This window comes from Styela clava, chromosome 12 (assembly GCF_964204865.1).
Source record: "Styela clava chromosome 12, kaStyClav1.hap1.2, whole genome shotgun sequence".
Classification (NCBI taxonomy): domain Eukaryota; kingdom Metazoa; phylum Chordata; class Ascidiacea; order Stolidobranchia; family Styelidae; genus Styela; species Styela clava.
In genome coordinates this window covers 18,255,603-18,283,420 of record NC_135261.1, presented here as the reverse complement: position 1 = coordinate 18,283,420, position 27,818 = coordinate 18,255,603, and the positions used below count along the sequence as shown (strand labels likewise).

Genomic DNA, 27,818 nt, shown 5'->3' with positions numbered 1-27,818 from the left:
AAGAAATCTGAATATCTCTGCCCCGGTGGTACGTCCTGGCAAGCTAATGCAACATAGTAGTTCTTCCTTGAAATCCGTGTTTCCCATATATCTCACGAAACGAAGAAGAATGGCACAATTACTAAGATTTGTGGATTCGTCGAGTTGGATCGATAAACATGGTGACTTATTCACCTCTTCTACAACCTGCTGCTCGATATCTATTGCCATATCTTCAATTCTTCGCTGAACGGTGTTGTTGGAGAGTGGTATGCCTTTCAGTTTTTTAACTGCTTCAGCGCCCAAAATCTCTTCAGCTGCAGATAAGATGCACGGCTTTACTAACTCTTCCCCAATTGTGTACGGTTTTCTTGTTTTAGCGATTTGAAGAGAAATTTGATATGATGCACGAAGAAGAGATTTTTCTGAGGTTGTTATATTTTTCAGTTGCTTCTTCTGGTTGTTCATGTCGATGAGAAGTCGTTCAAAAAATTCAACAGGCTTGCCTTTGAGATTACTGTGCTTTGAGTGAAAATGTCGAGCAAGTTTGGAAGGTTTCATAGCATCATTGGAAAGAACTTGGGCACAAACTAAACATAAAGGCCGTGGTGATTGTTCACTACCAGGAGCTACAGCAAAAGCAAGTTCCATGTATTTTTCATCGTATTTCCTTACAAATTCGAACTTTTTCTTCTTGCTTTCTCTTGTGACAGTTAACGTATCTTGGCATGTTCTTTTCTTGGCTCGTTTAACATTTGCATTATTTGTACTCGCTTCGTCTCCTTTTTGAGATTTATCTGATCCTGAAGAAGACCTATTCTCCTTGTCAAAAAACATCAAAATACTTTGTTGGTTGGCTGATATCATATTAATCTCTCTGTAGTTGATCGACGCCTCAAACAAAATGAATTTGCGTTACAATGACAAGGTCGTCGTTAACTTGGCACTAGGCTCAAGATCCTGCTGTGCAACACCTGGAAAAGATCTCTGCGGCCCATGCTACTGTTGCGCGTCTCGTGACCACCTGCAGGGTCGCAACAAGTTCATATCTTACTGGATGGATGTCAAGACGAAGCCGTGGTATATTATACTGTTTTTGACTGTTTTTGTATGGCGTCAGGTATGAACAAAGAAATATTCATAAACTTTCATTTGGATGTTCATATTTAGCAGCAAAAGCATACAGAACCGAGCCGGTTTTTACGTTTCTGAATCTTGAGAGGGTTAACGGAGCGCTCTCGCGGTGGATCGCAATCGGGAAAGCGAAAAGGTAATCAATCGGCGCCAAGATGTCGCCAGGCGGCACTTATCAAACAGCAATATGACGACGGAAGAGAAATTGCGTAATGAACTAACGCAACTTCAACTTTTTAGCTTCGGTTAAGCGATTGAAACGGCATATAGAACAAAACGAGGAAATCTCTCGCGGACCGGCAAAAAAGCTGCGCGGACCGGTGCCGGTCCGCGGACCGGCGGTTGGGAACCACTGAGTTAGAATATCTAAGTTTGGAATATTGTCAAGAAAAAGGTTCTTGTGAAATTTGATCGAAAACAGTAAAAATCTCCCCTAAAAATTTTCCAATATCATTATGAAATTTCTATTTTATCCGTATTTTGCAAAACAGTCTAGTCTGGCTTTTTTGATTTGCCATTTGAATTTTAGGTACAGAAAATGGCTGTTAACTTATTTTTGATTCATTGACAATATGTTGGAAACAAAACTGGTTACTTATCTCCTCTTAAATCATATCTATTTTATCACAGGGCACATCGTTATATTTCTGTCAGACGCGTGATTGTTCATTAGGACTAACAGACATTTCTATTTTCCATATCCGACCATCAAACTTTTAACTTCTAATGATAGCTGCGAATCGCCTGCTATTACGTGCGATGGGACATTTCGTTTAACGAATAAAAAACTTTTTTAATATATACCTGTTGAGTTGGTTTTTGGTGATGTTGAGATAATGACAAAGTTGCAACAATTTCGGAACATTTTACTTTTTTTTCAAATATCCATTGTCTTGTTTGAGCCCCCAATGTGCATTACTTTAAAATGATCAATTGAACCAAGATATCTACCTGTTTTCTGTTGTCCGTAATCATTTATCCGTCCATATATATGACTTGTTATTGTATGTTCTTGAAGCAATTTTGGTGGTATCTTAACATTTACCGGTATGGGATTTATAAACCTCAGTGTTCACGTAAAGAAGTAAAGTTTGTTTTACAATACTGATAGTCAAATGTTTTGGCACCCGTGAAATATCTACTTTGAGCTTCTTCAGTTGCACTTGAGTATGGGAAGTGGTTCAACATAGAAACGCTAATTTTGATAGAAGAGTGAGAGAATTTATTGATTTTGGCAAACCAGTAAATAAACACATACATACCGGTATACTGCGGGATGGGAACAGTTTAAAACAAGAGAGCTACGCACAAATATATGGACACGTTAGACCAGAGCGAATCAGTCCTTACCGGTACCTTTGACGCTACCGGTACCCTCAAAAAAGTTCTGAATTTCCAGTAGCAAGAATTTTGCAGAATCAAAACGTACAGCCAGTCATGACACTGACTAAAATCCGTGTTCCCATGGTTAAAAAAAAATACAGCAAAATTTTAGACGAAATATCAAATTTCATAGAATTCACGCAAAATTTTGAAATAAATAAAAGTAATAGCCTTCTAGCGAAAAAATTAATCTTTAACCACTGAAAATTTCAAAGCAATTGGTCCAGTATTCGAAGAGAAAAGCGACTTTTTAAAAACGTGTCAAAGAACAAGAACAACAACAACAACATAATATTGAAACGATCGTTATGTCCACTACGTGTCCAATAACATCAAAGTTATATAGTCTAATTGTACCGATTATTGTTTTACGGCGAAAGAAATCGATTATGATCGCAAATTAGCATACTGAGACGCATGGGTGGGATTTTGTTGCTAAGTAAGCGCATTCTCGGAACCCAACGAACCGTGGCGACTAAGATTTAGTAATCCTACATCATGTTTGTTTGTATTTTGTAAAGCGAGTGGAGGTCGACGGGTTATTATTCATTTGCGACAGTACAGCATAGCCTTACCGCTAATGTCAGCATAGTATAAAATGAATGATTTGCGAACAGTTGTGTTCGCCACTGCAGTGGCAATTAGTTGCTCAATCCTTTACTTGGTGTGGAAAAAGAAGCATCAAAGTATTTCAAATTGGAAAGAAGTGGCTATAGTGGACAAACTTTTTGTACATCCTGTAAAATCATGTAGAGGAATGTCTGTTGAAAGTTTTGAGGCTACAGAGAAAAGTGTTATGTTGAGTAACTCCGATATTGGCGACAGAACTTTTATGATGGTACATGATAATGGTCGATTTACAACAATACGTCATTTCCCACAAATGGTTTTAATAAAGGCATCAGCGATTGGAAAAAACAAGTTGCAACTTGAAGCTCCTGGAATGAAAACATTTGAAATGGTAATACCTGTCCATGGCAGTGAAAAGGTTCTGAATTACAAAGTTTGGGGTACAAGTGGCCCGGGAGTGGATTGTGGCGATGAAGCAGCAGCGTGGCTGGCAGAGTTTACTGGAGAAAATACAGCACGTTTAGTGTTTCATAATAAACAGCTACCAAGCAGGGAAGGAACCAAACTTCTTGAATTTGGACATCTTGGTGTGTACTCAGAAAAAACGACCAAATCTACTTTCCAGAACTTTTCTCCTTTTAACATATTATCTCAGGCATCGCTCGACTTGCTCAACACTAAGCTGGACAGTGATCATCAAGTTACAGAGAGGAACTTCAGGACAAATGTTCTGTTAAAAGGTAAAAATTATTTTGTTGTCTGCTCATTATTATTAGATCATGAAGGCGCTCCAGTTATTATTCTTATGTAGAGACTGTGCAGTATACTTAGCTTAGAAGTATTATCTATATTAGTTTAATTGAATAAACTCTCGGTTTTGAATTTCACTGGCCTATTCGAATTATTTTTATTCTTCATCTGTGAAAATCCAGGATGTTCGGCATTTGCTGAAGATAATTGGAAAAGAATAAAGATTGGATCAGCTGAATTTGTTTTTGCGAAACATTGTACTCGTTGTCCCATCACTACAGTTAATCCCGAAACTGGAATCAAAGATGAAAACCTGAGTACTTTAAAGGCACTTTCAACATTTCGAATACGTAAACCCGAGGAGAAACCTTTATATGGAAATTCACCAACATTTACTGTGGACTTTGTTAATATTAAACCAGGTAAAATTAGTGTTGGGGATAAAGTATACCATCTCGAGCAATTATAATAAGCTATCTATATAGGCATATTCATTTATGTAATAGTTGCTCGCTGCTATTTTTATCTTAATCATTTTCAGGTGATAAAATTTTATTATTAAATACGATATCTTCAACTTCATAAATGTGTGACAAGTGCAATTACTTTATGTGTAGTAATATGTATATCTTTAATATTTTGTTACATCTTTGATTTTAAATATATATATATATATATACGTTTGAAAAATTTTAACCCATAAATATATTTTTTAATTCAAAGCTGCGTTTATATTGTTACATATGTGTAATCTCTATTAAAGTAAATGAATTTATGAGAGCTAATAAATCGTGCGAAGAAACCACTCTCATCTATACTATAGTCGGCTTATTGGTTTATCCGTCAAGTGTGCAAAAATATCAAGATGTTAAAGATATGTCAATCTTCACCAAACAACAAAGGTGTGTATGGTTGCTGGCGACGTGTCATCTCAAAGCGATCAGTTGAGCAAATATTGAACTAAGAGTCGACATGAAGCTGCGCAATCTTTTACGATAGACTTATCTGACAGTGAATACAAAAGTACATAGCAATTAAAGGCATAAACCTGAGGTGATTGAAGGTATGAAACGTACAAAATTTTGATAATAACTTAGTATTAACAGGAAACCGAAGATATAACTTATCGCATGTGCCACAAAGTATAAAGATTGTCACGACGGATATGAGTTAACAGAAGTTGCTTTTCATGAAAATGTATCGTCATTCTCGAGAGTGGTTCGCTAAATTACCCATACAAAGCCAGTCACAAGTTATGATGCTCGGAGGTGTAGACAATATTCTGAAGTTATTTTTGTTGGTGGTGTTGTACGATTGAAGACCGTTCCCACTAGTTACCACGCCTATCCCCAAATATTTCGACAGACACTTCAATGATGCAAATTAAGCGAGCTATCGTCGACATGGCCATTCTTTATTAACCGCACTTTGATACCAAATTAATGTATAGATAGATATAGCAATAATCAACCGCTTAGATAGTATATTAACAACGCATAAGAATGTCCCAATCAGGCGTGGGACTGGGATAAATTATATTGAAACTGGCTAGTCATTGTAATATGGCTTGGGGCTATGGTATATGTCTACCGTAAAACATCCTCTGTCAGTTTTTAATTTTCGTAAAGCTTAAATGAACTCATTCGACTTCGTGTTAAGTTTTACTGAAATCATTGCAAAAATAACCAAATTATCTCTAAAGAGCTGAGCCCGACAGCCCCCACTCATTTAGATATCATTTGTTGGACGCTTTTAACATCAAATAATCACAATCTCTTTACACCATGGAAATTATTAAATAATATCCGTTGTGCTGATTACATTTATATATATATATAGTTATTGTGTCTGATATAATTGAGTCTAACGTGTCTAATATTAAACAAATATATCTAATATTCTCAAATATAGAGACACGGAGGTGGCGCATCAGTACGTATACGTTGGGGCCTGAGAGCACCAAGTTTGCTGAAAAGATTAAAAGTGTTCCCCTTCAATTACAATTAAAACACAATTAGATTACAATTGGTGAAATATCAAATACCGTGGGACTCGTGAAATATTTGAAAAAAGATAAACATGGAAGCCTTTTAGTGGCGTCTTACGTCTTTGAGTACTGAAAAGTTAAAGTCCATCAGTTGCAAAGAAAAGCAATTTTTAGCCAACAACAATGGTCGGTGACAGCAAATTTGTACCCACGTACATTTGCACCTGTAAACTGCACCCAGGACATTTGCATCCACCGACATTGCACCCACGGACATTTGCAACCATGGACATTTGCACCCACGTACGTTTACACTCCTGTACATTTGCACCCACAGACAACTGCGCCCGAGACATTTGCAACTACGTACATTTGTACCCATGCGCATCTGCATCCACAGACATTTCTACCCATGACATTTCACACATATGCAATCGCCCCATGAATATCTTTACCCGTGATATTCGCACCTGCATACATTTGCACCCACAGTCATGTTCGCTCGCGAATAACTGTGTTTCAGACAAACTTCAATTACCAGCTATAATTGGATATATGAAATGAAGACGGATTACAAATTGTTATAAGCCTGTGTTCTTGGTGAGGGTCGCTAGGTTTTTAAAGTCGGTCAGTAGTTTATTTTTCACCAAAATGAAAATGCACTCACTGTGAACAAAAATTGGGAAAAAATTGAAAATGACAATTCACGGTGAAGAATGACGCGAAAAGTTGTTTATCGAGCAGCGACACCTGAAAGTCATTGCAAGTTATAATCCAATCCCACATTTTTCGATCATTTTCTTTCAATGAAATAACGCAACCGTGTCGAATTTACGGGGGTAGACGATGGCAAAGAAAAATGGTCATAAATAACTCAATCTCGTCAGTGGTAAACCATTTGTACAAGAAAAGAGAGACATGCTTCGGGAAAGAATAATAAAAAATGATAATAACAGAGAGCGAAAAACTACCTCGACTTGGCCAAAGCAGGATTTAAACGTATACATCATCGCCTTTGTTACCTGTGAATTATAATTTGTGTCCAATCAAGATTCGTTCCAATATATAGCGGCCGATGCTATGAATATGATACTGGCACATACGGAGCTGTGAACAACGAAATGCGCGATTGCGTAATCAAACTCACGTAATGCATTACGCAGAACAACGTCACCTGAACGTCATTACGCAAACGTGGCTTCTAATCGTTCATCGATTCTTTTCATAAACCGTTGGAATAGAAAACACATATTCTGCAATAAAACAGTATCTACGTAAGCTAGAAAAGACATCCGTACATCGCCCGAATGGTAATTTTACTAATAGGCTATGTCTGAACCAAGAACTTCAAAAAGATTTCTATAGGGGGTGAACACCCCCCCCCCTAAAATTTCAAACACCCCCCCCCCCCCCCCCCCTAATTTTGAGGTGCTATTCGACACTGTTATTCCCATGTGCGATTCCACAGTCCACACTGTAATTCCTAACTCAATTATAATTGTATTCAAATATAACGACTATGGAATATTTTTCAGTGTAGACGAGGGGTTCCAAACCGCAGGTCAATTACGGCCCGCGTAACGATTCAAAATGGCCCGCCGAACTTGAGTGAAATAGTTTAACATTTCATGTGGTACTTTTTAGTTTTAGATTTCGTCTATCGTTACATCATTATCACAGTTTAAGCACGTTTATTTCGTAACAATTGAATTATACCGGTATCTTATAAATACGTATGGGTATTAGGATTACACACCGCAGTATTTTAGATACCGTATTAGCCAGATATTAAGAAGCTTAAAGATGTCACAAAACGAAAACTAGGCACTGAAAACAGACATTTTTTAGATGAATGGCAGTGTTTGTATTTCTTTATTGGAAAAAATCAAACTTCAGCGATTTGTCTTCCTTGCCAACAAAATATTTCAGTTCTGAAGGAATACAACATTATGTGCCATTATGATCAGTTGACGCGCGTATTTCAAAATTCAATTCATTGCTTGATTTGTACACAAGTCAAACAAACATGTTCAAAAAAGTGTGAAATGTTTAACAAAACAAGCCATAAGTAGCCATTCATACGACGCCATATGCTAGATGAGCAAGTAACTTCATTAGTCACTATAAGTTGTAAATTACTTGCTGAAAGCCGTTCTTGTTATTTATTCCTCGGGAATTCTATCAGCTAAATATTATAACTATTAATTTCATTACATAACAAACTGCGATGCTAGGTGTATCTAAAATCAAGCTTAGAGCCTATTTTGGTGACTATTTCTCAAATTTTTCTCAGGCCGCTTAAGCGCGCCCTGAACCCCAGCCGTGGCGTCGCGCACTTTTACTCGCTCCCCTTTTCTGGCCCTACAATTTTATTCTGCTGTGTATTTTGGCTCGCCGTCAATCAACTTGGGGGACCCCTCATGTACATCGTTTCTTAAATACATACCAATTTTTGAAAATACAAATAGTTTCATCGCTAATAGCAAATTATTTACCACCCCCTAAATTTCGAAACACCCCCCCCCCCCCCCCCCCCCTGTTCCTGTTAATACTAAGTTATTATCAAAATTTTGTACGTTTCATACCTTCAATCACCTCAGGTTTATGCCTTTAATTGCTATGTACTTTTGTATTCACTGTCAGATAAGTCATCGAAAAAAATCAAACTTCAGCGATTTGTCTTCCTTGCCAACAAAATATTTCAGTTCTGAAGGAATACAACATTATGCGCCATTATGATCAGTTGACGCGCGTATTTCAAAATTCAATTCATTGCTTGATTTGTACACAAGTCAAACAAACATGTTCAAAAAAGTGTGAAATGTTTAACAAAACAAGCCATAAGTAGCCATTCATACGACGCCATATGCTAGATGAGCAAGTAACTTCATTAGTCACTATAAGTTGTAAATTACTTGCTGAAAGCCGTTCTTGTTATTTATTCCTCGGGAATTCTATCAGCTAAATATTATAATTATTAATTTCATTACATAACAAACTGCGATGCTAGGTGTATCTAAAATCAAGCTTAGAGCCTATTTTGGTGACTATTTCTCAAATTTTTCTCAGGCCGCTTAAGCGCGCCCTGAACCCCAGCCGTGGCGTCGCGCACTTTTACTCGCTCCCCTTTTCTGGCCCTACAATTTTATTCTGCTGTGTATTTTGGCTCGCCGTCAATCAACTTGGGGGACCCCTCATGTACATCGTTTCTTAAATACATACCAATTTTTGAAAATACAAATAGTTTCATCGCTAATAGCAAATTATTTACCACCCCCTAAATTTCGCAACACCCCCCCCCCCCCAAAAAAAAATAAAAGCTGGGGAACATACTGTACACGCAAGCGACCAAGGAATGTGCTCAAATAGAGAATATAAAACAATATTTCAGTCAAGGTTAGATTGTTAGATTGCACCCAACGACTAACATACCGATTGCACCAGAGCTCTTGTGGCAATAATTGCTTTTCAATTCTGAATGTGATAGTTTTACATTGTTTCTTAATTAAAAGTCTTTTTTCTGAAAAAAATTCGAAACCTTATCAATACTTGGTATTTGACTATTGAAAAGTAGTTATACACAACGGTTTTGTATATATATATATATATATATAAAGTGTTGATATGGGCCAAGAATCTCCAAACGCAGTTCGACAAGTTGAGTCTGCTACGTGATTCAGTATCCCAAAATTGCAAAGAAAATTAATCATGTCAAACTATGACGTAAAGGAACCCTCCACTATCTTGTGTATTTCACTAATAAGTAAAATGTGTTGAAAATATACAAGGGCTCCACGTGGATCATAAGACAAACAATATTAATATTTCCATATTTGGCCTCTGTGAATTGGGTGACAGATTTCACTGGAGGTCGATTGTGTTATGCTCATTTTTCAGGCCCAATTCACTTATGGTAAAACCTGAAAAAAAAATATTATTATTAACCCTCTCCGGGCCCCTTTATCTTTTAGCAGCGGGGAAAATCTGATATTTAGTAAAAGCAATACTTTTAGGTCATATATAATAAATTTTTAAAAATTTTCGACACTCCGACTCCCTGGGGGGATTTACCGGATGCTGCACTAGTGCAACTTGTGCCCGGAAAGGACTAATTCTAAGATATCACATGTATGATGTTCAATCTGCAATACTTTGTAACATGGCCAGTATATATACTACGATGGTTGAAAATATTAATAGGATAAAAATTAATATAAAAGGCGCATTAAAATGTAAACAAATGTTAATATAGATCATGTTTTTGCACTCTAGGTAGTTTCGCAAGTTAAAATATTTAGAAAATGCATATGAGTTGTCCCTTGACACTTTCGTTTACCTATTTCTGCAAACTTATTTTGAAACTTTGAATTTCCATATATATATATTAAAATGCAAAAATATAGAAAATCTAGCTTTTACGAAATAATTTTGCATTTACCTACTGTTACGTATTTTATCAGATAACGACTTTTTAGCGTGAAAGTCATTTTGATTACGCTACGATGCGAAAAATTAGAAACCAAGTTTTTTGGTAGCAGAAAAATCTTTGGCAATTTGTGTGTTTATTTACATTTTTACGATTTCGATATTTTTTGGACTGAATGTCTTCTCTTTCTACTTCAGACTTTCGTTTGAATTTATCGACCGACTTTGCCCCCACTCTGGAAGACGCTATAAAAAAACACGTCCAGCCGTAGTTTTCTGCAGCATTTGTGTTCAGGCAAATTCCGTTTTTGGACACGTAGTGGACATAACGATCGTTTCAATATTATGTTGTTGTTGTTCTTGTTCTTGTTGTTCTTGTTCTTTGACACGTTTTTAAAAAGTCGCTTTTCTCTTCGAATACTGGACCAATTGCTTTGAAATTTTCAGTGGTTGAAGATTAATTTTTTCGCTAGACGGCTATTACTTTTGTTTATTCTTAAATTTTATATGAATCCTATGAGATATGATATTTCATACAAAATTTCGCGGTATTTATTTTTACTCATGGGAACACTGTTTTACACTTATTTCAAGCGGTTTCGCGATCGATTGTCTTGCTCAGTACTACAGCTACTGTAGGTCGGTACTGGTAAGTTGCCATACCGGTGCCGTAACGCAGTGAAATTGACTTATTCCTTCCGCGGTATTACTAATGCTTCAATGCAAGTTTTATAGCCTATCGTATGCGGAACGGAATATCAGCCCTACAGGTTCGGTACCGGTACTGGTAGCTCAGTACGTAAGTACGATAGTGGTACTGGTGCCGGTACCGGTGTCTTACCACAATGAAATTACCGTAACTTATTCTTTCACGGTCCTACCAGTGCAGTAATGCAAGCGTTGTAGCACTTGTAGCCTACTATATTTGTTTATTTTGATGAGAGTCTACTGGAAACAACATAAAATTTGAAAGGGAAGAATTGTTCTGTGATCAATTATCTGTCCTAAAGTGTAAATAACATAAAATTTGCAAGGGAACAACTGTTCTGTGATCAATTACCGTATATGGCCTACATTGTACAGGTAAGATGCTGGCTGACTGCTAACCGGTACTGGTAGCTCAGTACGTAAGTACGATACTGGTACTGGTGCCGGTACCAGTGTCTTACCACCTAGGTAAAGCTAGCGGCCACTTACAGCGGACAGTTACCAATTTTTCCAAATTTGAACCCGCCATGTTCCACGACAGTTGTCGCGAATTCACTTAATTGCACCTACATGGATGCAAAAAATTAGGCGATTCTCCCTTTTAGAAACTGACGACAGACCTGAAACATAATAAAAAACAAAAATGATTGAAACAACACATTTTTTCCTCGATAAAATGACTTATTGCTCAGAAACTCATTTCTCGACAAAATCTAAAATTTAACTGAGTTGCAGCGTAATTTATGCAAGAAATAATTTTTTCTCATCCAATTCATTAATACAGTGAATTTGATGAAGATATATAAAACATATATTAAATTTTAAAACAATTCCACTATGCGGAAAGTTAGGAAATACTCCCCAATTTAAGGAAAATTTTTAAGAAATTATCAATATAACTCAGTTAAAGCGTAATTTAGGCAGGAAATAATATTTTCTCATCCAATTCATTAATACAGTGTATTTGGTGGACAAATATAAAATACATATTGAAATTTAAAAAAAATCCACCGTGCGGAAAGTAGAAAAATTCCCCCCAGTTTAAGAAAAAAATATAGAAAATCTCCAATTTAACTCAGTTAAAGCGTAATTTAGGTAAGGAGAAATTTTTTCTCATCCAATTCATTAATGCAATGTGTTTAGTGGACAAATATAAAATAGATATCAAAATTTAAAAAAAATCCACCGTGCGGAAAGTAGGGAAATTCCCCTCAATTCAATCAAAGTATTTAAGAAATCGTCTATCCAACTCAGTTAAAGCATAATTTCTGCAAGAAAGAATATTTTCTCATCCAATTCAATAATACAATGTATTTGGTGGACAGATATAAAATACATATTAAAATTTTAAAAAAATCCACCGTGCGCAAAGTAGGGAAATTCCCCCCAATTTGATGAAAATATTTGACAAATCGTCTATTTAACTCAGTTAAAGCGTAATTTATTCAAGAAAGAATATTTTCTCATCCAATTCATCAATACGGTGTATTTGGTGGACAAATATAAAATACATATTAAAATTTGAAAAAAATCCACCGTGCGGAAAGTAGGAAAATTCCCCTCAATTGAAGAAAAAAATATAAGAAATTGTCAATTTGACTCAGTTAAAGCGTAATTTAGGTAAGAAGGAATTTTTTCTCATCCAATTCATTAATGCAGTGTGTTTGGTGGACAAATATAAAATAGATATCAAAATTTGAAAAAAATCCACCGTGCGGAAAGTAGGGAAATTCCCCTCAATTTAATGAAAATATTTAAGAAATCGTCTATCCAACTCAGTTAAAGCCTAATTTATGCAAGAAAAAATATTTTCTCATTCAATTCATTGATACAATGTATTTGGTGGACAGATATAAAATACATATTAAAATTTAAAAAAAATCCACCATGCGGAAAGTAGGGAAATTCCCCCCAATTTAATGGAAATATTAAGGAAATCGTCTATCTAACTCAGTTAAAAAATAATTTATGCAAGAAAGAATATTTTCTCATCCAATTCATTGATACAGTGTATTTGTTGGACGAATATAAAATACATATTAAAATTTGAAAAAAATCCACCGTGCGGAAAGTAGGGAAATTCCCCCCAATTTAATGAATATATTTAAAAAATCGTCTATCCAACTCAGTTAAAAAATAATTTATGCAAGAAAGAATATTTTCTCATCCAATTCATTAATACAGTGTATTTGGTGGACAAATATAAAATACATATCAAAATTAAAAAAAAATCCACCGTGCGGAAAGTAGGGAAATTCCCCTCAATTGAAGAAAAAAATATAAGAAAACGTCAATTTAACTCAATTAAAGCGTAATTTAGTTAAGAAGGAATTTTTTCTCATCCAATTTATTAATGCAGTGTGTTTGGTGGACACATATAAAATACATATTAAAATTTAAAAAAAATCCACCGCGCGGAAAGTAGGGAATTCCCCCTCAATTAAAAATTAATATAAGAAATCGTCAATTTGACTCAGTTAAAGCGTAATTTAGGTAAGAAGGAATTTTTTCTCATCCAATTCATTAATGCAGTGTGTTTGGTGGACAAATATAAAATACATATTAAAAGTTAAAAAAAAATCCACCATGCGGAAAGTAGGGAAATTCGGTACTCTCGAAATATGGACACAAAGATGACGCACAACCTGAATATAAAAGGTGTACCAGGATAGGTTCAGATTTAGAATCTAGATTGTACGCTTTTGGGAGCGCAGGGAATAACCCATTTATGCAAAAAATAATTTTTTCTCATCCAATTTATTAATACAGTGTATTTGATGGATATATATGAAATATATATTAAAATTTAAAAAAAATCCACCGAGCGGAAAGTAGGGAAATTCCCCTCAATTGAAGAAAAAAATATAAGAAATGGTCAATTTAACTCAGTTAATTCCCTACTTTCCGCACTGTGGATTTTTTTTAAATTTTAATATGTATTTTATATTTGTCCACCAAATACACCGTATTAATGAATTGGATGAGAAAATATTCTTTCTTGGATAAATTACGCTTTAACTGAGTTAAATAGATGATTTTTCAAATATTTTCATCAAATTGGGGGGAATTTCCCTACTTTCCGCACGGTGGATTTTTTTTAAATTTTGATATCTATTTTATATTTGTCCACCAAATACACCGTATTAATGAATCGGATGAGAAAATATTCTTTCTTGGATAAATTACGCTTTAACTGAGTTAAATAGACGATTTCTCAAATATTTTCATCAAATTGGGGGGAATTTCCCTACTTTCCGCACGGTGGATTTTTTTAAAATTTCGATATCTATTTTATATTTGTCCACCAAACACACTGCATTAATGAATTGGATGAGAAAAAATTCCTTCTTACCTAAATTACGCTTTAACTGAGTCAAATTGATAATTTCTTATATTTTTTTCTTCAATTGAGGGGAATTTCCCTACTTTCCGCACGGTGGATTTTTTTTAAATTTTAATATGTATTTTATATTTGTCCACCAAATACACCGTATTAATGAATTGGATGAGAAAAAATTATTTTTTGCATAAATGGGTTATTCCCTGCGCTCCCAAAAGCGTACAATCTAGATTCTAAATCTGAACCTATCCTGGTACACCTTTTATATTCAGGTTGTGCGTCATCTTTGTGTCCATATTTCGAGAGTACCGAATTTCCCTACTTTACGCATGGTGGATTTTTTTTTAACTTTTAATATGCATTTTATATTTGTCCACCAAACACACTGCATTAATGAACTGGATGAGAAAAAATTCCTTCTTACCTAAATTACGCTTTAATTAACTGAGTCAAATTGACGATTTCTTATATATATTTTTTAATTGAGGGGGAATTCCCTACTTTCCGCACGGTGGATTTTTTTCAAATTTTAATATGTATTTTATACTTGTCCACCGAACACACTGCATTAATGAATTGGATGAGAAAAAATTCCTTCTTACCTAAATTACGCTTTAATTGAGTTAAATTGACGATTTCTTATATTTTTTTCTTCAATTGAGGGGAATTTCCCTACTTTCCGCACGGTGGATTTTTTTTTTAATTTTAATATGTATTTTATATTTGTCCACCAAATACACTGTATTAATGAAATGGATGAGAAAATATTCTTTCTTGCATAAATTATTTTTTAACTGAGTTGGATAGACGATTTCTCAAATATTTTCATTAAATTGAGGGGAATTTCCCTACTTTCCGCGCGGTGGATTTTTTTTTTAAATTTTAATATGTATTTTATATTTGTCCACCAAATACACCGTATTAATGAATTGGATGAGAAAATATTCTTTCTTAAATAAATTACGCTTTAACTGAGTTAAATAGACGATTTCTCAAATATTTTCATCAAATTGGGGGGAATTTCCCTACTTTCAGCACGGTGAATTTTTTTTAAATTTCAATATGTATTTTATATTCGTCAACCAAATGCACTGTATCAATGAATTGGTTGAGAAAATATTTTTTCTTGCATAAATTATTTTTTAACTGAGTTGGATAGACGATTTCTTAAATATTTCCATTAAATTGAGGGGAATTTCCCTACTTTCCGCACGGTGGATTTTTTTTAAATTTTGATATCTCTTTTATATTTGTCCACCAAATACACTGCATTAATGAATTGGATGAGAAAAATTCCTTCTTCCCTAAATTACGCTTTAACTGAGTCAAATTGACAATTTCTTATATTTTTTCCTTCAATTGAGGGGAATTTCCCTATTTTCCGCACGGTGGATTTTTTTTAAATTTTAATATGTATTTTATATTTGTCCACCAAATACACCGTATTAATGAATTGGATGAGAAAATATTCTTTCTTGGATAAATTACTCTTTAACTGAGTTAAATAGACGATTTTTCAAATATTTTCATCAAATTGGGGGGAATTTCCCTACTTTCCGCACGGTGGATTTTTTTAAAATTTCAATATGTATTTTATATACGTCCACCAAATACACTGTATCAATGAATTGGATGAGAAAATATTCTTTCCTGCATAAATTATTTTTTAACTGAGTTGGATAGACGATTTCTAAAATATTTCCAATAAATTGAGGGGAATTTCCCTACTTTCCGCACGGTGGATTTTTTTTAAATTTTAATATGTATTTCATATTTGTCCACCAAATACATTGTATCAATGAATTGGATGAGAAAATATTCTTTCTTGCATAAATTATGCTTTAACTGAGTTGGATAGACGATTTTTCAAATATTTTCATCAAATTGGGGGGAACTTCCCTACTTTCCGCGCGGTGGATTTTTTTTAATTCTAATATATATTTTATATATATTCATCAAATACACTGTATTAATAAATTGGATGAGAAAAAATTATTTTTTGCATAAATGGGTTATTCCCTCGCTCCCAAAAGCGTACAATCTAGATTCTAAATCTGAACCTATCCTGGAACACCTTTTATATTCAGGTTTTGCGTCATCTTTGTGTCCATATTTCGAGAGTACCGAATTTCCCTACTTTCCGCATGGTGGATTTTTTTTAACTTTTAATATGTATTTTATATTTGTCCACCAAACACACTGCATTAATGAACTGGATGAGAAAAAATTCCTTCTTACCTAAATTACGCTTTAACTGAGTCAAATTGACGATTTCTTATATATATTTTTTAATTGAGGGGGAATTCCCTACTTTCCGCACGGTGGATTTTTTTTAAATTTTAATATGTATTTTATATTTGTCCACCAAATACACTGTATTAATGAATTGGATGAGAAAATATTATTTCCTGCATAAATTACGCTTTAACTGAGGTATATTGACAATTTCTTAAAAATTTTCCTTTAATTGGGGGGTATTTCCCAACTTTCCGCATAGTGGAATTGTTTTAAAATTTAATATATGTTTTATATATCTTCATCAAATTCACTGTATTAATGAATTGGATGAGAAAAAATTATTTCTTGCATAAATTACGCTTCAACTCAGTTAAATTTTAGATTTTGTCGATAAATGAGCTTATGAGCAATAATTCATTTTATCGAGGAAAAAATGTGTTGTTTCAATCATTTTTGGTTTCAGGTCTGTCGTCAGTTTCTAAAAGGGAGAATCGCCTAATTTTTTGCATCCATGTAGCCGCAATTAAGTGAATTCGCGACAACTGTCGTGGAACATGGCGGGTTCAAATTTGGAGAAATTGGTAACTGTCCGCTGTAAGTGGCCGCTAGCTTTACCTAGGTGTCTTACCACAATGAAATTACCGTAACTTATTCTTTCACGGTCCTACCAGTGCAGTAATGCAAGCGTTGTAGCACTTGTAGCCTACTATATTTGTTTATTTTGATGAGAGTCTACTGGAAACAACATAAAATTTGAAAGGGAAGAATTGTTCTGTGATCAATTATCTGTCCTAAAGTGTAAATAACATAAAATTTGCAAGGGAACAACTGTTCTGTGATCAATTACCGTATATGGCCTACAGTGTACAGGTAAGATGCTGCCTGACTGCTAACTCAGTACCGCTTGACACGTTTTTAAAAAGTCGCTTTTCTCTTCGAATACTGGACCAATTGCTTTGAAATTTTTAGTGGTTAAAGATAAAAATTTTCTCCAGAAGGCTATTACTTCTTTTTTCGCTATGACGTCATCAAAATTATGTGACTCTACGTGTCCATATATTTGAGCATAGCTCTCTTGTTGTGTATACATTTATTGTTTTGCTCCACAATTAGTATAGAATGGTTCATGAGTGGATTACAATATCTTTATGGTGTTGTCAAAAATTTGGAGCAAGAGAAAAACTGTGCTCCCTCGAACGTTGAATTAGGTTTCTGTTTGTCTGGGTGAACGGCGCCGCCCTCGGACTTTCAAAACACGATTAAGTTTCAACTTTGGATTTGTTTTTAGATTGCTATTGTCTGTCCATATAAATTCCAACAGTCAAAATGCTGAAATGGTCTGATTTTTTAGGCTCAAAATCTTAGCTACATAAATATCGTTCTGGAAATTACGTGTTTTATCAAGATCAGCCTCATCATATTCATAATTGTAAGTCTCAATTGCCTTTTTATTTGAAAGTGTGGCATTAGAAATACGCGCTAATTCAACGCAATTTCTGCAAATATTTTACCCGTCGGCATTTTTACAATCGTTCTGCTAGATCGCTGAAAATACAAATAGAAAATCTGAATCAATCTGAGACACTTCTCTATTATTTTAACCCTGTATTTATGGCTAAAATACTTGGATTTTATTTGGTTTTAAATCTGAAACATATCACTCGTGCATATTTTATTTCACGCTTTCTAAATCTTCTGTTTACAACAAAACTATCTGATGCCAAATTTTCCCCTACTCGGCAAATTCTCATAATACTGCATCCTAATAAACCTGATTCTACCTTATATGACATAGGAAACTCATATATTACGTTATCTGCTCAATAAGCCAACATAAATGACGAAACTAAACAGACGAATATTAGCTAATTTAACAACCGAAATCCATTTCTGAGGGAAGATGTTGCACCCATGCAACACCAATTTTAAACCACCCCCTCGTAAAACCACATAAATCGTTCGAGGTTGCAATCAGTTTGTAAAGCTTGTGTATACACTATTCTTTTGCCCCGTGCAGAGATATGACGAATTCGGTGTATAAGAATTGGAATAGTTGCTTAAAATATGACCATGGTTCACGAGCCTGACACGAGCACCGGAGACCGCATCTTGCAAGAGACGCTTGCAGCGTCATCAGGCGGCGACAATGCAAAATAGCAGTTGCATCGAACCAACTAAGTACCGCAGTAGTACGCTGAGTAGAAAAAAGCATTCTACGGCAGAAAATGTGGGTGATAGCTAGTTTACAATATGTTGTTGCATACGTGTTACCGTAAATATATACTGGTGTTACGCATTCCCGGAGAGGGTTAATATTTATTCAAACAATTACCTCTATAAGAGGACTTGCACGGGTCACGTGACCTTGTTACTGGACGGCAATAAAACAAAAACGTCCATTTGGCTCCTGTCAGTTGCAAGTCGGATTATACGTTTCCGTTTTGTTTGGCTGTTAAAAATGGTTATTTCGTATTGTTCCGCTGGCTGTACGTATAGCATAGACAACGAAATGGATCTTCAGCTATATTCCACTGTTTTCAAAAGATCCTGAACGTCGCGCAATGTGGATATCATCTATTGGCAGGACTGCTTGGTGTCAAGTCCAGAAGCCATCTTACTTGTGTTTCACTGTTTGCGGACGGCACTTCGTTGATGGTGAGTCATGATGTGCCGTTATCAATTTTTTTAAATATTCATAAGCTCCCTCATTTCAATGGAAAGCAGATGACAAACTACTGTTATTGATAGGCTTAGGCGTAGGCCTACTTGCAGACTTGACTCGTGTAAGGTATTAATCAATAATTGCCATAAGGTATTGTTTCCCTAGTTAGCAGGTAATCTATTAGTAAGTGTGAAAATTTGAATAGATAACTAAAGTTTAACGCCAGTGCTAATGCAAAAAATAACCAGAATTCAATTGAATTCTCTGAGAATACGCTCGCCACCGCAACTCTGATCCCCCTGGGAGTTTCACAGGTTCCAATCCCATGCGGGGATAGTTATGTGCGAGGGGATTGCAGCTCTCCTCCCACTAAGGGTGGTTCACACGACCGCTGGTCAATTACGACATCCCCCACCATCAAGTCCATGCTTCTAAAACAAATAACTGGCTAACTAATCCCGACATAGAATGGTAATCGTACGATGTTGCACCTTGCAATCTGTCCCCAACCACAGATAAATTCTATCCTACAAACTTGGTATGCATAGTTGCGTTTTAAATTGAAACAAATCTTCATTAATGGTCAGGAGGTGTTGTCTGATTGTTTTGTTAGTTAGCAGGTAATTTATTACTGATCTGATACACAAACTTGGCACTGTCAAATGATGATTAGTGTTTAATTTATTTTCAGGAAAAAGGGAAGATAACCCATTATCAGCTGCTCACATGTCCCATCGATATTTGAATTTTCGCCATCCCCAGAGAAGAAGAGAATAGTTAGAAAAAGGAGGATTTTGAAGAAAGGCAAAAGGCAGGACCATTTCAACAAATCCTGTTAACTTGTATGCGTTGCAATATTAATTCGCAGTTGTTAGCATAAACATTTAATGTGTCTTTCGACTAGACCTACCACACTTTAAAAAAAAGCCGCCAACACCCCTTTTCACTAGAACCATACTGTAAAATATTTGATAGAAATTACCCCCGAGGCATCATATCTTCCATTCGAAAGGGCTGTGGAGGCAGATACATTTTTTACTCTAAATTATGGAATGTTACTTCCAGGTTATCTTATCCTTGCTTATAGATATCTTGAGGTTAGTGAGTCCAACTGACTCATGCATGTCACACTCAAAATTCTCTTGTGTACCCATAAAATAAGGCTGTTGGAGCCTTCAGACCTTGAAAACAGTCGAATCTGAGCACGTAATATGCATTTAGAGGCAAAAATATCCCATCCTGAGCAGCACCGATCCACAACCTCCTGCCTATGGAATCAAAACATTAGACAAATTGGTGTACTGTGCGCATTCACAAATTTTTGCGAATCAAGTGTGCCTTTTGACTAAAGAAAATTTAGCATTGAAACGGTCAATCTCAATATCAACCTAGTATCTGCAGATAAAACCAATTGTTTTTTAAAAATACATTTTTGATGTGCTTTATTTTTCAAATATAATTTATAATTACTGTAAAGTGTGTGATACATTTGGTACCATGAATACTATTTGCAAATTAGCTTGGGCTACACCCCTCTCAAATAAAAGTTTAGACTCTTAAGTCGTATCTCGTAATATTCTTTAAACAAAAGGTTGCGGCTAGCCGGCTACCCATCAGAATTTCCTTTCAGATCACAAAGTCGCAATATTATGCCTCGCTTAAGTTTCATTGGCAACTGTATCTGGTTGTAGTATCGGTGTCCAACGTTAGACTGAAACCTTCACGACCAGACCCACCGAAACAATTTTTTTTTCTTGATAGGGTCGTCTTGAAGTTGATTTCGTTAAAGCACAATGGACACTTTATCTCCACCAATCCCCAGTAATGACAAGTTACTTTGTCATTACGATAAGCATCAATAAATGGATAGGCCTACTGAGGATGTATTTATCAAGTCACGCAAGCTGAGGTCTTGTGCCACTGTGGTCTTGTTGCAACTTATACTTTGCCATCCATCTATTCCATGGTCGCACCCATATCTGTAAGATAATGGATACAGATAAGAGTTTTCATAAAATCTAACGATCAAGGAGTGTGAAATTTATATCCATATCCCACCACAGCCACTAGTCGTAAATGAATTTGATTCCGAGTAGCATATCTTTTTTACCAATGACAATAAAAAGACATTTTGAATCAGTTGTACAAGCACCATTAGGATAAGATTTATCTGGGGGGAGCCAGTTATTTGTTTTCAGAAGCATGGACTTGGATGGTGGGGAATGGTCGTAACCGATCAGCGGTCATGTGAACCACCCTCGGTGGGAGTAGAGCTGCAATCCTCTATCACATAACTATCCCCGCATGGGATTGAAACCTGTGAAACTACCAGGGTGATCAGAGATGCGGTGGCGAGCGTATTCCTAGATGGCGAATTCAATTGAATTCTGGTTATTTTTTGCATGACCACTGGTGTTAAACTTTAGTTATCTATTCAACCTTTCACACTTAGTAATAGATTACCTGCTAATTAGGGAAACAATACCTTACAGCAATTGATTATTAATTCCTTACTGTCTTACACAAGTCAAGTCTGCAACTGCAAGTAGGCCCACGCCTAGGCCTACTAATAACAGTAGTTGATTATTAGATTAATTCCTTACTGTCTTACACAAGTCAAGTCTGCAACTAGGCCTACTAATAACAGTAGTTGATTATTGATTATTAATTCCTTACTGTCTTACACAAGTCAAGTCTGCAACTAGGCCCACTGATAACAGTAATTTGTCATCTGCTTTCCATTGAAATGAGGGAGCTTGTGAATATTTAAAGAAATTGATAACGGCACACTATCACTCACCATCAACGAAGTGCTGTCCGCAAACAGTGAAACACAAGTAAGATGGCTTCTGGACTTGACACCAAGCAGTTCTGCCAATAGGCAATAGATGATATCCACATTGCGCGACGTTCAGGATCTTTTGAAATCAGTGGAATATTACTGAAGATCCATTTCGTTGTCTATACTATACGTACAGCCAACAGAACAACGAAATAACCATTTTCAACAGCCAAACGAAACGCAAACGTATAATCCGACTTGCAACTGACAGGAGCCAAATGGACGTTTTTGTTTTATTGCCGTCCAGTAACAATGTCACGTGACCCGTGCAAGTCCTCTATATCAGAAATCCGAATATGAATAACAGTCGGCTCACTAGTTTATTATCAAAACATGCTCGGGTGTGCCCTCTGCACCCGGAATATCACGAACGCATTGTTCAATAGACCTTATTCATTAAAAACCCTAGATATAATTAATCAACTAATACGGTATATTCATGGATGAAAAAGATTTGATATCATATTAGAGAGCCATGACATCACGACATTGTCGGGGTATTCCCCACTTCAGTTGCATTGCTTGAAACACAGCTGGGCAATTATTGAAGATGACATAGGTCAAGGTCAGACATTAGAAGATGACTGTTTATGGTAATCTTTCACCAAGCAGCAGACAGTATCAACAAATGGCCGCAACCTTATAATAATAAAACAAAGTCAACTTATAGGCAGCTAAACCTCGTATACCGGTACACACTGTCTTTATACCCCAAACATTTCTCGACGACAGTTACCGGTACCGTACCGTACGGTACCGGTATAGTCATAGACTCATAGTTACCCACAATACTGCAATAGTTGATTCACAATAACTTGGGCCAGTTTGTGTGCATCAACAAGTTAGCGTCGGCAAGTCCTTGAGACTGTTTTCTTCTTAATATTTAATAGCTTATTTGACCTTGACATCCCTAAACAAAATGAATGATATGCGAACAGTTGTGTTTGCCACTGCAGTGGCAATCAGTTGCTCAATTCTTTATTTGGTCTGGAGAAAGCGTCGTTGCATGTCAAATTGGAAAGAAGTAGCCATTGTTGACAAACTTTTCATCCACCCAGTAAAATCCTGTCGAGGCATATCAGTGGACAATTTTGTGGCTACAGAAAAAAATGTTATGTTGAGCAACTCAGACATTGGTGACAGAACTTTTATGATGGTACATGAGTATGGTCGATTTGCAACAATACGTCAATTCCCACAAATGGTTTTGATAAAGGCATCAATAATTGGAATAAATAAGTTGCGACTTGAAGCTCCTGGAATGAGAGCTTTTGAAATAGAAATACCCATTCATGGCAGTGGAAAAGTGCTGAATTACAAAGTTTGGGGTACAAGGTGTCCAGGAGTAGATTGTGGCGATGAAGCGGCAGCATGGCTGGCAGAGTTTACTGGAGTAAATACAGCACGTTTAGTGTTTCATAATAAACAGCTACCAAGCAGAGAAGGAACCAAACTTCTTGAATTTGGACATCTTGGTGTGTACTCAGAAACGACAACAAAATCTACATTTCAGGATTATTCTCCTTTTAATTTGGTATCCCAGGCATCTGTCGACTTGCTCAATACTAAGCTGGACAGTGATCATCAGGTTACAGAAAGGAACTTCAGGCCTAATGTTTTGTTGAAAGGTAAAAATTATTGTGTTTGCTACTTTTAAACTTGTAGTCACGCCGGATATTATTAATCACTGCTTTATGATTGTGTGCACTGGTGATTATTAGGGCCAGTTGTTCTCAACTTTTTTTAGTGTCGGAACCAAATTCCAAACCTTGAATTGCGAAGAGCCAAATAAAAAAACAACAGGAATTGAAATAGCAACAAAACTCAAGTTTGTTTTTTAAAATTTGGGGTAAAAACTGATTCAACTCCAAACTTCACAATGGCTTTTAATTATGAAGTCTGAAAAGCGAGGCGCGATTGTGACAGATGCATTCTTTATTGATATATATACCAACAGCTAGATTCATATTTGTATAATGATATCTATCTGAATTTAGAAATACTTCTTTTTCCAATCACATTGGACTGCTTGATAATATTTATAAATAGTACAGCTTTTTTGAAGGTTTGCTTGATATTTTGCCTGGACAAACTAAGAGATAAATAGTTTGTTTTCAAATACCTAAACTTTGAGCATTGCACAAAATACCTGCTTGTGATTACTGGAAACGAATAAATCAGTGTACTGAAAAGTAGGCTAAATAAACATTGTAGGAAAAACACTTTGACATCATAATAAAAGTTGCACTCAAAACGACCTAACAACTACAACGACATCAGTTCAACTAGGTCACTTAACTTCAGTCTTTCAATTTCAAGTCAATGATTAATTTTCTAATAAACATTTTCACTGAAAAGGATAATGATAGCCGCAGGAAGAATAGTTGAGAATCACTGGTTATGACCATGCACCCAACTTGAAAATATTAGTATTAGATTTATAATGGTATTGACTGCCGCAAACATTTTAAAGTTTCATTTTCCCTTCTTAATTTTATAATTTGTGTAAAACCAGGATGTTTGGCATTTGCTGAAGATAGTTGGAAAAGAATAAAGATTGGATCAGCTGAATTTGTTTTTGCAAAACATTGCACTCGTTGTCACGTCACTACAGTTAATCCAGAAACTGGAATCAAAGATGAAGATCTCAATACATTGAAAACACTTTCAACATTTAGAATGTGTAAACCCGAGGAAAGGCCACTGTATGGTATTGCTCCAAAATTCTCTGTGGATTTTGTTAATATTAAACCTGGTGAAATTAGTGTTGGAGACAAAGTCTATCTTTTTGAGGATGATAATAATTGATAATGCTAAACTGGTGACAATCTTAATTTTTAAACACTTATAAAACATTAATAATGGTATCGGATTCTACGTCCATAGTCATAACAATTTAAAACGCATTTTTGTTAACAGGTTTTACAGTATTCTAACCTTTGTCATAGTATTGAATTATGTATTATTACTAAATTCGTTGTAGACTCTTTGAACCCATTTTTGTTTTCCAAAAAAATCAATTTGCTATGTGGAATTATTAAAAATACAATTTTTGAATTATTTCGAAAAAACAGTGCAATTCTAAAACTTATTTAACCTTCTGTATGAATGGTCGCACAAAATGTATTCAGAATTGCCCAAGGTTTAATCGAACTGCTCATGTATAACACTTATTAAAAAATTCTGAGTCGTCTCATAATTCAATGTTTAGAGGGAGATGGAAATCTTGATTCATATGTTTTTAAATCATATATATTTATATGTAATTTTTTAAATTCAGTCTATAATGTTGCAAAATGTCTTTTTGGAATGAATCTAAAAAATATTTATGTATTTCTTCACTGTTCTTATTGGTAATATAACGTAGTAAGAGAGAGATTTATTGATTTGTCAACCGGAAAACAAACAATGGTATACAAAATAATATATACAATATACACAAAGTTAATTCGGTATAGACTGGGGGGAGCGATACGACCATACGGTCATCGGAGTCAGCTCCTCCCAAAATTTGGTAATGTTAGAAAGATTTCTCTGAAATAATCTCTTCCATATATTTTGCAAATTTGAATTTTTATCAAAACATTTGTTTTGCTGGTCAAATTATAAACTGATAAGCATGCTACCTGTGCTGTGTACACTAAGTACAGCATGCTAGCTTGAACTGTTACAGATAATGCAAGTTGAATTTACATTGGGATCTCTGGTGGCTTTCCACCAAATATATTTCTCATAATAAACATGAATGCCTGTTTTATTCTAGGTTATATTATCAGTTGAAATATCATGTTTGTAGTGTTGTTTAGACAATTAATGAATTGGAATAGGAGTTATTAAGATGAATTAGTACATTTGCATTGACATTTGACAACCATATCGTGAATGACTGATCAATTTTGCAAATAATGGTTTGAACATATACAATTAGTTTCCAACTATTCGAAACGTTCACCAACTACTAGTGTGTTGTACAATCTAATCGTAACAATGCATCGTTGGTCATGATAGAGGCATATTTATCTATGTTTCCTGCTATTTTTTATTGAATATTTTCAGTAATTACCCTTTTAATGTTAAATGTGGTATCTACATTCTTCAAGTTCAAATTTATGAAGAGTGCAATTGCTTTTAATTTATGTGTAGTACTGTGTATTTTTGATTGTGTTTTGGTTTATCATTAATTTTTAATATATGCCAAATGCTTATAAATTTAGTTGAAAAAGTGTCTTTCCAAAAAACTCCTGAATATGTGCCAGATTCGTTTTTTTATATACCTATACAACGGATTACGATCAAAAATTTTTTACCAATGTTTTGTTTCCAAGGTGCCTGGTTGAATTTAAAATAATTTTATTACTAGCTGTGAATCATATTTTAAGATGGATTTAAAATTTGTCACCTCATATATTTTTTTAATTAAAACTGCATCCACATCAAAGTAGTTCATGAAATAAATGACTTCGTTTTTGGATTCAATGCACTTGATTACCATAATACAGTATACGCCAGTGGCGGCGCGTGGTCATTTTGACAACCAGGGCAAGCTACTGCGGGACCAAGTCACCCCCATCTACGGGGACAGGATGAGCGCTGTAAGTTCTCCCATCATTTTATGAGTATAAAAACCATTCCATCGGTAACAACCAATCGGCAAAAGCGACAATTTTTAACGATAAGAAAGTGTCTTTAAAACCGGTCCAAGTCAAGGGATTAATAAATATAGACATAGTTTATTTTGAAACCTCTTTCAAAAGGAAAGGCAATATTTACCCAGATAAATACAATGACATATTAACAGAAACTTCGGGAAAGCAGACAAAACCTAAAATAAGGTTTAAAACGTTACTATGAAGAAAGGAAAGGTAATGCAAAGATAAGGACATGCGTCGCTCACTCATAGATATATATGCTGCTAGACTTCTACTGCTTGAACATATATGCAACACGCCGCGGTTTCTTGGAAGCAAAATGCTCAATAACGCGCTGATTAAAGTCATGCATCCCAGAAATAACGTCTCTGTGAATGGACAAAACAGCCAAGGAATTTAATCTATCTTGCTTCATTGTGTTTCTGAGATACGTTTTAATACGCTTCAGCGTGCTGAATGTTCGCACTGCGTCGGCGGAAGAAATAGGCGTCGTCAAAATGATGTCCAGAAATTTTTCAGACGCTGCAAAGGTAGTTACTAGAGTGTTATCTATGAGGAACCCATAGAGCGCGCAAGTTGATGTGATGTTCAAAAAAGTTTGATTGGTGTATATACATCGCAATTCATTTTCCAATTTACCCACGTTTATCATGGGGTAAAATTTGGAGACAGTAGCCAACAAATGGATGGGAAATTGACGTGCAAATTTTAAAAATTTTTTGGTGTTCATCAAAGAGAACGCGGCAAGGTGTTCAGTGCGCAGACGATCGCCTATTTGATTCACCAGAATGTCACAGCATTCCTTTACAGACAAAATCAAACGCTGCGTTGTTTGCCCGCGGCGTAAAGAAGCACTCCATGTGTCGTCGTATTTTATTGTTTCCCGGATACGAGATACAGCATCGCAGAAGTCTGAAATACACGACTGCACAGACGCTCCATCCATTAGCCTTGACTGCAATGCGCCGTATAATATATCCACGTGATAGAATATTGTGGAGAAAAAAGCGAGAAAAAATGAAAACTCACCATCTTCTAGCAGACGCTTTAGACCTGCCGCCTCCCTCACAGAGCGTTCGTCCCAAACCGGAGAGCTCTGAATGCCATTGAAACACTCAACCTAATTTCGGACTCGCCCTGCACCACGCGTG

At 35.5% G+C, this 27,818-nt stretch overlaps 2 protein-coding genes and 2 long non-coding RNA genes across 4 annotated transcripts; 3 read left to right on the top strand and 1 right to left on the bottom strand.

The window, feature by feature from the left end:
- Positions 1 to 2,834: 2,834 nt before the first annotated feature.
- Positions 2,835 to 4,601, top strand: LOC120329373 (mitochondrial amidoxime reducing component 2-like). The gene is made up of 2 exons (XM_039395981.2): positions 2,835 to 3,806; positions 3,999 to 4,601. Exons 1-2 carry the CDS (start codon positions 3,095 to 3,097, stop codon positions 4,283 to 4,285), a joined length of 999 nt encoding a protein of 332 aa, XP_039251915.2. The 5' UTR covers positions 2,835 to 3,094; the 3' UTR covers positions 4,286 to 4,601.
- Positions 4,602 to 18,840: 14,239 nt separating this feature from the next.
- Positions 18,841 to 20,550, top strand: LOC144430557 (uncharacterized). Its single transcript, XR_013479608.1, has 2 exons — positions 18,841 to 19,169; positions 19,868 to 20,550. It is a non-coding gene; the product is annotated as an uncharacterized LOC144430557 (long non-coding RNA).
- A 53-nt stretch (positions 20,551 to 20,603) lies between these two features.
- Positions 20,604 to 22,700, bottom strand: LOC144430558 (uncharacterized). The gene is made up of 2 exons (XR_013479609.1): positions 21,977 to 22,700; positions 20,604 to 21,155 (listed from the first exon to the last, which is right to left on the bottom strand). It is a non-coding gene; the product is annotated as an uncharacterized LOC144430558 (long non-coding RNA).
- A 45-nt stretch (positions 22,701 to 22,745) lies between these two features.
- LOC120329372 (mitochondrial amidoxime reducing component 2-like) lies at positions 22,746 to 26,494 on the top strand. The gene is made up of 2 exons (XM_039395980.2): positions 22,746 to 23,646; positions 24,534 to 26,494. Exons 1-2 carry the CDS (start codon positions 22,938 to 22,940, stop codon positions 24,824 to 24,826), a joined length of 1,002 nt encoding a protein of 333 aa, XP_039251914.2. The 5' UTR covers positions 22,746 to 22,937; the 3' UTR covers positions 24,827 to 26,494.
- The last annotated feature ends 1,324 nt before the right edge of the window (positions 26,495 to 27,818 follow it).

Excerpts from the sequence above, each read along its gene's own strand:
- LOC120329373 (XM_039395981.2), top strand. The coding sequence starts at position 3,095 with ATGAATGATTTGCGAACAGTTGTGTTCGCCACTGCAGTGGCAATTAGT. Across the intron at positions 3,807-3,998 it reads GACAAATGTTCTGTTAAAAG|GATGTTCGGCATTTGCTGAA; the intron begins GTAAAAATTATT and ends GTGAAAATCCAG.
- LOC120329372 (XM_039395980.2), top strand. The coding sequence starts at position 22,938 with ATGAATGATATGCGAACAGTTGTGTTTGCCACTGCAGTGGCAATCAGT. Across the intron at positions 23,647-24,533 it reads GCCTAATGTTTTGTTGAAAG|GATGTTTGGCATTTGCTGAA; the intron begins GTAAAAATTATT and ends GTGTAAAACCAG.